General features: G+C 59.6%; 1 protein-coding gene across 1 annotated transcript in view; it reads right to left on the bottom strand.

Annotated features, from left to right (window-relative positions):
• Window positions 1-512: 512 nt before the first annotated feature.
• POLE (polymerase (DNA directed), epsilon, catalytic subunit) overlaps window positions 513-11,202 on the bottom strand; it is a 26,492-nt gene continuing 15,802 nt past the window's right edge. The window contains exons 32-48 of the mRNA XM_006768759.2: window positions 10,411-10,551; window positions 10,057-10,210; window positions 9,877-9,983; window positions 9,531-9,707; window positions 9,228-9,451; window positions 8,845-9,065; window positions 8,446-8,650; window positions 7,898-8,071; window positions 7,010-7,135; window positions 5,959-6,091; window positions 4,893-5,094; window positions 3,973-4,104; window positions 3,639-3,832; window positions 2,484-2,684; window positions 2,051-2,176; window positions 1,499-1,588; window positions 513-1,365 (exon numbers count right to left, since the gene is read on the bottom strand). Of these exons, the coding sequence (XP_006768822.1) occupies window positions 1,252-1,365; window positions 1,499-1,588; window positions 2,051-2,176; window positions 2,484-2,684; window positions 3,639-3,832; window positions 3,973-4,104; window positions 4,893-5,094; window positions 5,959-6,091; window positions 7,010-7,135; window positions 7,898-8,071; window positions 8,446-8,650; window positions 8,845-9,065; window positions 9,228-9,451; window positions 9,531-9,707; window positions 9,877-9,983; window positions 10,057-10,210; window positions 10,411-10,551 (2,721 nt within the window). The 3' untranslated portion in view covers window positions 513-1,251. The remainder of the gene's footprint in view (window positions 1,366-1,498; window positions 1,589-2,050; window positions 2,177-2,483; window positions 2,685-3,638; window positions 3,833-3,972; window positions 4,105-4,892; window positions 5,095-5,958; window positions 6,092-7,009; window positions 7,136-7,897; window positions 8,072-8,445; window positions 8,651-8,844; window positions 9,066-9,227; window positions 9,452-9,530; window positions 9,708-9,876; window positions 9,984-10,056; window positions 10,211-10,410; window positions 10,552-11,202) is intronic.

Genomic DNA, 11,202 nt, shown 5'->3' on the forward strand with positions numbered 1-11,202 from the left:
ATGGGCTCCATCCACCTTCCAGCCAGCGTCAGGTTTCTCCTGGCCACTGGGCCTGGCCCAGGCGGGCGGGTGATATCAGGGGCCAATGCTACCGTACAGACAGCTGCTAGCTGGTCAGCCTTTCCTCCCAGACGGAGAAGCAGCATGCAAATGAAGTTAAACCGGCTGAAGCCCCCAGCCCTCCCATGAGCCCACCTTTTGAAGTTTCTGAACTTGCCGCCTCACCATCTGGGCATGTTTTTTATATGGGATGGGTGGGTTTTTTGTCCTGTCCCCGTCCTATTTCGTTTAAAAGGTGCACAGAGCTCATCTTATGTTCTGGGGCTGAAGACAGAGGGAGAACCTGGCACTTGGAAAGGCTCTAGGCCAGGGCTGGACCCTGAGCTGGTGCCCTGCAGGGTCCCAGGTCCCAGGGTGACCTGAGCTGAGGAACAAGAACAGAACCTCCTCCACCTGACAAAGGTGCTGCTTCCTTTCTCTTCCCCTTCCCATGAAGGAAAGAACCTAAAATCTTGTGGGTGAAAAATTGTTTTTCTGAAGTGCAGGAGGTAACAGATGCTGTACAATCCATGATCAATGGGTGACCCCCTGTGCCAGGCCTCCTCGGGGCACAGGTAGGCTCTGAGGGCAGGTGGTGTGGTCAAGCTCCATCTGAGAACCCCCGACCCAGATGAGGGGACTGCCTGACGCAGACCCCTCCCCCCCCGACCAGGAAGTCTCCACAGAGAAATCCAAGCCCAAGTGCAGGGATGCCAGCCGCCCCGGAACCTGCTGTCTGAAGATGCCCAGGTCCCCAAGGGCTCAGGGCCCGATTCCTGGAACTGGCCACACCCACGGGTGAAGCCGTGGAGGGCGTCTCTGAGGTCATAGTGCCTGGGAGCAGAGCTGCAGTCTCCCACCCCGGTGTCCCTTGCCCTGGGTTTGCCCTAGGGTCCCCTCCCCCAGGTTTGGCTCAAACAGAAGGCCCTGCGGGCAAAGGGGATGCAGAGGTGGGGCAGGAGGGCCAGGCCCTGCAGCAGCAGCAGCAGCAGCAGAGGCCACACGTGTTTGTGCACGAGAACGACCCATCAGGCTGCCCTGACCAAGGCTGGGACTGGGACCCAAGTGGGCCACTTCCTGCTCTGGCTGGATGGCTGGTTTGGGCCAAGTGACCCCTCCCTGAAAGCACCCTGAAGGTCATTTTCTTTGGTGCTGAGTCGTGGAGATGGTCTCCAGCTGGGAAGCTGGGGCAGAGGGGACAGGCCCGCCTTGCTAATGGCCCAGCTGGGGGTTCTTCTGCAGCAGCCACTCCAGGGTCTCCATGAGGTACGACATGCCATAGTGCTGGGCAATGTTCCGGAAGATTCTGATCTGCTCCATGAAGACCTGCAGAAGAACCAGTCACCATGAGACCCAGTCCCAGAGGAGGTGCAGGGATGCGGGCCAAGGTCCGGAGCGTAGGGAGAGAGAGGTGTGGGTGAGGGCCAGATGGGCAATGGCCAGGGGCAGCTGTCCAGACCTTGGTGTGGATGGTGAGGGTGAAGCCGCCCGCACAGCTGCAGTACACGGACATGTTGGTCTCCTTCACGCCTCGGCACTTCAGGCAGACCTGAAATGAGGAAGAGCCCAGTCAAGAGCTCCATGCCCGCGCCAGCCCCCAGCCTGCACCTCAACTGTGGATAAAAGCCAGACCACATAGCGGCCTCACCTAACGTCCAGCTGCTTCCCCGCCCTCGCTGTGGGCCCACCCACCGGCCACACCAAGTGCCGCTATTCCTGCCCAGAACCCATGCCTCCCAGTGCTGAACACGTCTCACTCACACTCTCTCTCTCTCACACACACACACACACACACACACCGCTGGTTCTGGACCCTCATCCCACTTACACCCTTTATCTTGTTTGCCATCTATCTCCCTCCACTAGAAGGGAAGGCCCAGGAGCCCAGCACTTGGCCGCGTTAGGTGCCCAATAGGAGCTATAAGACTGAATCACTTGGGCTGTGGATGAGGCCTGACCCAACAGGTGGGCATCTCGAAGGACCAGGTTATGACCTGAGGCCGCTGCTCACCAGGTCCTGCAGGGTGAAGGCCATCAGCTTCTTCTGCAGGGCTTCCACCAGGGCCATTTCGATCGCCGAGGAGTCGTAGGCGGCCTGGCAGTTGGAGCAGAACCACTGGGGCAGCACAGCCCCGTCCTGGGCAGAGAGGGAGCAGGTCACCCTTTGCCCACCTCCCTGGCAGTGCCCCTCCGCCAGGCCAAGGGGACCAGCTTTGAGGAGACGGGGGCAGAGCCCTCGTGAGAGGTGAGAGGCGCATAACCGCCTGCGGCAGCTCACTCAGCCCCGGGCACTTCCCATCACCACACCGTCCTCACACCTTCACTGGATGATGTTCTAGCACATGGCAGCCGAGGGCCTTAAGAAAGCTGCCAGGTCCTAGTCAGGCCACAGCTAGTGGACGTCACCAAGGGAGAGACAGGTCACACAAGAGTGGGTGCTCCACCTGAGAGAAGGACGGGTCTTTGCACAGGTCCAGGTCCCGGCAGAAGTTACAGCTGTGGCAGATGACCTCTGGGAGCACAAAGGAGCGGCAGGGGTCTCGGAACTGGGCCTCCTCCGAGAACTCACCAACGTCCACCAGGCGGAGCAGGTCCCGGTTGAGCTTGTTCACCTGGTTTGTGATGTTTGTGTCCAACGACAGGACCTGCAGAGACCGGGGCGCGGTGAGGGGAGCTCCCGGGCCTCCCGCTGCTGTCTGGACTGCGACCGCGTGGCCGAGCACCACCTCACACTTCCTGTCCCGTCAGAGCTGCCTCCTCGGCCGCAGTGGTTCCCTCACGGCCTCAGCTCGGGACTCGGGCTCTGCCTGTCAGCCTCACTGGCTCCTTTTCCCTGAGTGACAGGCAGTCCTAAGTCTCCTGGAGCCTGACAATCTCACGTGCCAAGTGGCTAATGTCCACCCTCAGGGTGAGGGACTGCCCGGCCCACCCAGGGGCCTGCAGAGCCGAGGGGGAGCCAGCTAACCCTCCTGTCTGTAAGGAGGGCTCTCCCTCCCCTAAAGCTCTGCTGCCACTTGATCCTGGCGAGGCCGTCACCGTGAGATGCAGTGGCCGGGAGGTGACTTCATGAGCAGCGAGGCGCCTGCTTGTCCTGGTCTGGTAACAGTATTCCACCTTTGATTCCGTCTCCTTTCCCAGAACGGCATTTGGCATCCACGCAAGCTCTCCTCTGAAGCCTGGGTGTTTCGGGAGCTCCGTGTGGTCCCTGGTTCGCCTGGCCCTCTAGCCCCACAGGGCCTGGAGCACCTGCTGTTTCACCAGTACCCCCAGATCACCCCACCCCAGGGCCTTCACCCATTCGGCCCAGACATCGTTCCTTCCTGGGATCCACATGTGGCTGGACCCTCCTGGTCACTGTGGTCTTAGCCCCAGGCCCCATCAGAGGCCCCTCACCTTCCCCACTTCTCTGAGCCCAGCTCACAGCACCTGTGCTCCCTGAACTCACCCCCCTCACTGACCGGCCGCACCTCATTGGAGCACAGGCTCCAGGAGCTGCAAATAGCTCACACGGGCTGTTCAGAACGGGGGGCAGAGTGTTGTGGGAGAAATGCGTTTCTCACTCCTGCCCTCACTGTACACAGGCAGGAGCGGGCCCTCACCTTGCACACATACTTGACGAACTCCAGGGCAGGGTTATTAAGCACCAAGTGAGAGCCGGGCAGGACAGGAAACATCTCTGAGAGCTCAGCTGAGTTCCGAGAGCCCGTGACTTTCCTCTGAATCTTCTGGGTGATGGTGAAGAAGTTCTGAGTGAGTTCATTTGCCACGTAATCTTGAGAGAAGGTGATCATTCCTGGGAAGAGAGGTGACATGGTGCTGCTCCCACTTGGCACAGTGACAAGGATGCTGAGGAAGCAACTCGGGACCCCGCCCTGGAGGGGGGCGAGGGGTCAGGTCACAGGTGTGTGGTCTCGGCAGCAAGGGTGCGCTCACCGGGCAGGGCTCCGGCTGCTGCCTGGGCCTCCTGCGACGGCTGGCTGGCTGCCCGTCTCCTCACGGGGGTGCTGCCCGGGGCGCTGCGCCTCAGCTCCTCCTTCATGCTGTGGTACACGGCCACAATGTACGCTGCAGAGGGGGGCACAGGACCTGGAGCTGACGACGCTCAGGACCCAGAGTCCAGGGAGACCCGGTGGCTGGTCAGACCGCCGGCCAGCCTGGCTGAAATGTTGTTACTGGCGATGATTCTATTTGATGCATTTGGAGGAGCCAGAGCCCATACAGAAACGGGAATGATGCCCACGTTCATGCTTAGAGGGCACCATCTACATGAGGCAACTCTCCTCAACCTCCATACTGGGCAGCGACAAAAACAAAAGCTCAACTCCGGTCAGCACACCAGACCCACATGTTTCAAAAGAACTCGACAAAGGGAGACTCGGGACACGCAGATAAAATATAAAACAAGCACAATGGAACCACCGCAGCACCTTGTGACGGTGTCTGAGTGCTGAGCTCGGCAGGCCCGGCAGGAACGGTCCTGTCCCACAACGGGCGTTGCAGGTACGTGCTTCATTTGTACCTCAACCTGGATAATCTGGTTTGTAAACACTAAACCTTAGACCATTTAGACCCAAATCAGTGACAAGAGTTCCCAACAGCAGAAGCTCAGCCTCAGAGCCCAGTGGCGGGCAGTTCATTCAGGAAGTGCCCCGTCTTCCCGACCTGGGCTTTACCTTTAGTTGCCACACGTGCACACAAATCTTGGGGCAGAACTAGAAGCCCCTCGGGGACAGCCCTCCTACCAGGCGCAGCGAGAGGGGGAGGCCCTGCACCCCTGGTTTCTCTTGTGAGGCAAACGGACCAGGACCTCATTGTTCCGTGGACCACGCAGACGTGACAGCTGAGAGGCTCACCTGAGACGATCATGAGGAAGTAGCCCTGGCAGGAGGCTGCCTGTGGCAGGAACTGCACGATGTTCCAGTTGTTTTCCAGCAGGTCCTCCACGTCCGGTTCCTGCCCGTCATCTTCCTCGCCTTCGTCATCATCCTCGCCTCCGTCATCCTCAACTTCCTCCTCAGGCTTCTCCTCCGCTCTGCCCTCTTTCTGGGGGTCCTGCTGTAACAGTCCCACCATGTCTGCCCGCAGCCGTGGGATGCATACCCCAGTTGAGTCATGTCGACCCTGGTCTACTGATTCCACCTGGTCTAGCGCCCGCCCCGAGCCGGCAGATCCCCGCAAACTCTAACAGCACGTCAGGTATGTCAGTCACATGCCTGGGGCTCAGCGCACTCACCTCGTGGAGACGGTTCCCACTCCACCCTCCCAAGGGTTCACTCCACAGTTGCCTCCTCCCACCCCCAGAAAGGGAAGAACCAGCAGTGCGCTGGGTGACCAGTCCTCTGGTCCAAGTTCCACATCTCCCGGTCGGCTCCCTACTGCGATGCCCATGCCTGAGCAGGTTCCGCTCCTGACAGCACCTTCCAGGTTAACACGGGAAGGCTGATGTCTGCCATCCTGAGCAGCAGCCACCACTGCGCTTCCGGCCACACTGCTCGCACCTCCTATTCTCCCGTCCAGCACACGGACCTCCCCCCTCAGCACAGCACCAATGGCAGCCTTCTCCCGCCAGCTCTCTCTCAGCAGCACAGCTCCCACCAAACCCTCATCAAGGCCACCGGCACAAGTGGCCTGCCCTGGCCAGCTCTCAGCCACCCGTGACCACTGCCCTCATCTGCCGCTGGACTCACAGCCGCCTTGCTCCCTGCAGGCTCCACTTCCCGCCACATCCCGAGTCCTCTGGGGCCTCCCCTCCCTGGTCGCCCCGACCCTGGCTGCTGGTCCTGGTCCCACCCCTGCTGACTGATCCTGCACCTCCTTGTCTGCGTGCTCGCGACCTCTCCTCAGACGCGTGAGCACAATGTGTGGCCAACGGACAGAGGCAGACCCAGAGAAGTTCAGCCTCCGGGACTGTCACCTCACCCGTCCATAGTGGATGCGAGCGGGCACGTTTCCTTTGATGCCACCATAGTTGGAGGGATCCATCCAGAGGAGAAACTCCCAGCACCGAGAGAAGGAAATCGTCAGGGAGTGGAAGATCTCCTTCGAGTGGATGCTGGAAAGAAGCAGAGCAGAGACTGATCCCACAAACTCAACAGTTTTCTCTCTTTTTTCCACTTTCCTTCCTACCCTCCACTGACTTAAAACCTTCAAACTTCCCACGGAAAATGACAGGAAAATGGCCAATAGGAGTGAGGACACTTCTGCATCTGGGCGGGAGTAACGGGAGGCGTGGAGGGCTGGAGAGGCGAGAAGCTTCCCGGGCTGGTCCCAGCTCTCCCCGGAGCCCAATCCCACACGCCTGCTCCCATCGCCACTGGAGAGCCTTCTTCAAGGGTGGGGAATAGTGAGCTCTGGACTAATGGTGCTCTGGCCCTGCCTACAAATCTCAAAAAGGCCCCCCAAATCAAACTGTCTTCAAGTAACAACATAAAGCCCCAGAACAGTCACAGGAATGCAAAAGCATCCGACACACAAGCCAAGCCCCAGTGTCCGGCACCAACAGGAGGTCACCAGTTTGCAGAGAAGCAGAGAAGCAGCCCAGGGTGAGGAGACAGGCCTGCCAACCCAACCAGCTCCAACCCCACCGGCGCCGGAGCGAGCAGAGGACCGGGAGCACTATAGCTGCACTGTGCCCAGAGCTGAAGGGAAGACCAGAAACGGAGGAGACGGCACCACGTCTGAGGGGGGTTTGGGGCAGATGACACAGCGCCGAAGACGGGTCAATTTAAAGACTTAACAGAAGTTATCCAGAAAGAAGCACAGAGAAGGAAAAAGACTCAAAAAAGACCCATCCACAGTTCTATAGCTAGTGAAAATCTCTCAGAAATGAAGGTGAAATCAAGGCTCTGCCAGATCTCCAGAGGCAGGAGACGGACGTGGCTGCCACAGACCAGCCACAGGCTTGTGCCAGGAGCTCGGAGAGCAGACGGCACAGGACAGAGGAGCTGACTGAGAGGGGCGGTGCTGACACCTGGTGGTGATGTAGTCCACGTAGGCCAGGGCGTCCTCGATCCGCCGCTTCTTCGTGCACAGGACGATGCGGTTGAAGTTGGCATAAACGACTGATGACCCCAGGCGCTTGAACTCAGCGATGAGCCTGAGGACCAAGGACAGCATCAACAGTCAGGATGCTACAGGGCATACCAGAAGACACCGTGAAGCAAGTGGATGACCTGAAGCAGAAAAGCCTGGAACCCAGAAGCAACAAAGCATGAAGGTTTCTACATGGAAAACACACCATAAACAAAGCCAAACAGAACCAAAAACAGGAAAAAATATGCAACTCATTTCATAGAAAATGATTCTTACATAGAAAGAACTCATAAATCAATGAGAAAACAACACAATTAGAGAAAAGTGGACAAAAGATATGAAGAGAAAGCCCACTTCATTCATCATGAGGACTGCAGGTTAGGAGCCACAAAAACTATCCCCCCCCTCACCCCCCGGTCAGCTGGCACTGTGCCCACCACACAGGAGGGGCTGGGCTGGCAGAGCCATCGATGGAGAGCTCTTGGGCCAGCACCCAGTTAGCACCTCTCCCAGTCGTAGGATCCACCAGCGCGGCAGCAGGGCCACTTCCTGGGATCACTGCACGGGACGCCCGCCTGCCCTTACGCACAGGCTGTGCCTGGGTTATTGGTAACAGCCCAAGTTCTGGGAACCGCCTCTGCCCACTACCATGGACGGTGCCCCTCATGCAGCCCTCCAAGGTCGACCATTAAGCCCGACAAGGAGGTCAGAACACCGTGTACAGTGCTTGTGCAGAAACACAGCAGAAAGACTGTGTTGCGCGAACCCGCGGCAGGCCGTGTGATCCCACAGTTGCTGGGCCCAGGGACACGGCTGGCACACTCACTGCAGAAAGAGCTTCTTCATCATGCTGTGCAGCGTGCGGTGCAGGGCCGGGTCGTGGAGCAGCGAGGACGGGGAGCGCAGCCAGCGGTAGAAATGCATCACCTGGTTGTCGGCGTAGACGTTGCGGTACTGCGTGATCTCCCTCACCCAGCCCACCACCATGCTCTTCAGGATCCTGGAGGGGGAGAGCGTGTTCCCCAGTCACCCTCCCTCTCCAAACCCCACTGCTCAGCTCTCTGCACCCCTTGGACGAGGCTAGCCCTACCACCTCCCCATACACTTCTCAGCCCTCCCCACCTCCGTGCCAGAATACAGACTAGAATGGTGGGTGTTGGGCGCCTCACCGGCCAGGAGAACTAGGACAGACTCTACCCAGCAGGTGGAGGGAAGCCCCAGTGACAATGTCTTAGCTCTTAGTTTCCCAAAACAAGGGCAGAGGATAAAAGGATTCCTACTGTCCCTTCTCAACCCCAGACTGTTATTCTGCCTCTGGACAGGAGAGGGCGCAAGAACAACAGTCAGGAGATGCCTGGGGACGCCGCCGGGCACCTGAAGGTGCTGGAGCAGAGGGCTGTCTCGTCGTAGCTGGCGGGAGCGTTGGCGGCCTGGTTGCCGGTGATCATGTCCTCCAGGGAAGCTTGCTGGATCACGTCGAAGCTGATGCCCACGCTGTCGGCCCCCTCCATGTCGTTGACGTGGTGAGACTGCAGGATGGTGTTGACGGCCAGGTTCTGAATGTCCAGCTCCACGCACACTGCACAGACACACACCTGTGCACTGACCACCCCAGGGTGTAGAGCCCACCCCCAGCAAGCTTCCCTCAGAAACACTGCTGCTGGTCACAGAGCCCGCCCCGACTCTGAGGGTCAGCGCTGGGATTCTCGCCACTAAAGAACGGCAACAACACGACCACCAGCTGCTGAGATCCCTGTGGGCCTCCCCACCCACCTGTGGAGTAGCAGCCTGAGCTGTTGATCTCCACGGTGGCTTGGTCCTCAAACTCCATGACGAGGCGGTTGTCGTCGGCCTCCTTCCCGCCCAGGTCAGGGCGCCAGGTAGGGGACAGCCAGAGCAGGTGGTTGTGGCGCTGGAGGTGGCGGGCGAAGAACAGGTCGGAGCCAAAGGTGGAGATGTCCTCAGGCAGATTCCCAATGGGGATATGGAAGTACCTGCACAGGGTCAGGGTCAGGGTCACGGAGGGAGTTCTAAACTGGTCTCAGGAAGGGGTGGAAACTGGGGAGATCAACTTGCTGTCAGAGACTGACAGGCCGGCAACATGAAGGTGGGCAGAGCGGCTGAAATGCCAAGCAACAGCCCTATACTCTGCTCACCGGCTCATCTCAAAAGCCTGCGACAGGCAGGTGTCCAGGTTGAGGTAGTGGCGGATCATGCGCCGGGCTCCATGGCGCTGCCAGTCCAGGACCCCGTAGCTGATCTTGTCGGCCACGCGGACAGGCACCAGCGGGAACTCCTCCAGGACGGGAATCTCGCCAGCCAGCTTCCTCAGCTCCCAGTTGGACTGCACGGCGATGAGGGTGGGCCCCCGGCGCTCCTCCTGGACACAGGAAAGCAAGCAGCTGGGAGGACACATTCTGGGGGAGAGGCTCAAACAGCAGCACCCCCACTTCGCTGACCTTGTAGGCCAGCAGGAAGCGCTGGATGGCTCTGCAGATGGTCTTCAAGTCGGTCTCAGCCCGCACTTCAAATGTGTGCTTTGGGGGAGGCAAGAGCTCGGGGCCCACTTTCTCCAGCAGGAGGCTGTGCTCGGCCGAGTACAGGGAGCTGAGGCTGGGCATCTGGTTGCTTCGCACCTGAACAAGGGCCAAGTCAGCTCTCCCCCAACCCCCGCCCCCGAAGGAGGGGTGGTTCCACTTCTCACTCCCCACAGGCACTCATGGGCAGAGGCTTCCGGAAACAAGGCGGGGCTAGGACATCCCTGCCCAGTGGTCTGTCCTCCCATAGCCCTGGACGAGAACTCACAGTGTCCAGCACGAACACGGACGCCCTGCGCTGAGAGGGCACGAAAATGCCAAAGAGCGCCTTGTGGCCGTGTGTGCGATGATACAGGTAGATGTGGCGGATGCTCCCTATGGAGGACACACAGGTCACCTGGGGTTCGTGGGAGGTGGGGCCAAGCGGGGCAGCTGGCACACACCATACCTGGTTCCAGGTAGCTGAACTGGGCCAGAGAGCGCATCTCCAGGTGCTCAAGAGTGAAGGTTTCTGCTTCCCAGCCCGACAGGTGCCTCACCAGCTGTTTACTGACCACACACACACAGCCCAGGTGCACCAGGGCCCGGAACAGTAATGGCACCTACAAGGCGTCAGGGTGGGTGGGGCTGAGCAGGGGTGGCAGTTGGGGATAGCCCTCTGCTCCAGGCCATCCCTGCAGAAATTCTGTCCCTGGGGTGGAATCCATAGTGGCTGCTGCTGGCCTTCCCACGCCCTACGTGGGCTGCTCCCCTCTGTTCCATCCCGCCAGATGCTTGCTCAGTGAGCTGGGAAGGCAGTTACCTGAGTCTCGTACACGCCCTCGATGTCTGGGGCTGACAGCTCAGTATTGATCTCATTGATGTGCTCTTGGTACATGTCCTCTGGCACTGAGTACTCGTAGAGATTGTAGACCGCGTTGGAGCGAGGAAGGACTCGATTCACCTGGGGCAACAGCAATGACCCTGTCACACGGCACGTGGTGAGGTGTTACACACACACCCCACACACACATGCTCGTTTAAACAGTCCTAGCACATCTGGTGCCCACAGTGTGGGGTACCCTCTGTTTCACTCTCCAGAGTAAAAGCAAAGCTCGGGCACAACACAAGCCTCCAAGTCCTCTGAGAGGCCGTCAAGCTCAGACGCAGCAGGTCCCAGCTCACGTTCCTCTGTCCTCTCCCGGTTTATGAGGGTGCAGGCCGCAAAAACCAGGAGCACCGGGGACAGTGGGGTGGTCCTGGCGCGGAGGGAGCAGGAGAGGCACCCAAAGGGTAGAGTATCCTGAAAGCCACAGGAGCTCCAGGCCACCTGTCCCCTCCTGTGCTACGCCCTCCCCGCCTCTCCCCACATCCACATGCTGAGTGCCCAGGGTGGAGTTTCACCGTCTCCAGAAACCTCCCTCACTCCAGCTCCCACACACAGGTCTCTGCTCAACACAAGTGAGCCTGTTCCACAATTCCCTGTGCCTGGCTGAGAAATGGGCCAGGGCAGCCTCCGTGAGGTCTGGCCGGGGCCGGCATGTGCTCACTGACACCAGGTGAGAACCACGAGGACCCGCCTGAGGAGGAGGCAGAGCGCCCCCCCCCCCCCCCC

The sequence above is a fragment of the Myotis davidii genome, unplaced genomic scaffold (assembly GCF_000327345.1).
Source record: "Myotis davidii unplaced genomic scaffold, ASM32734v1 scaffold43, whole genome shotgun sequence".
Classification (NCBI taxonomy): Eukaryota; Metazoa; Chordata; class Mammalia; order Chiroptera; family Vespertilionidae; genus Myotis; species Myotis davidii.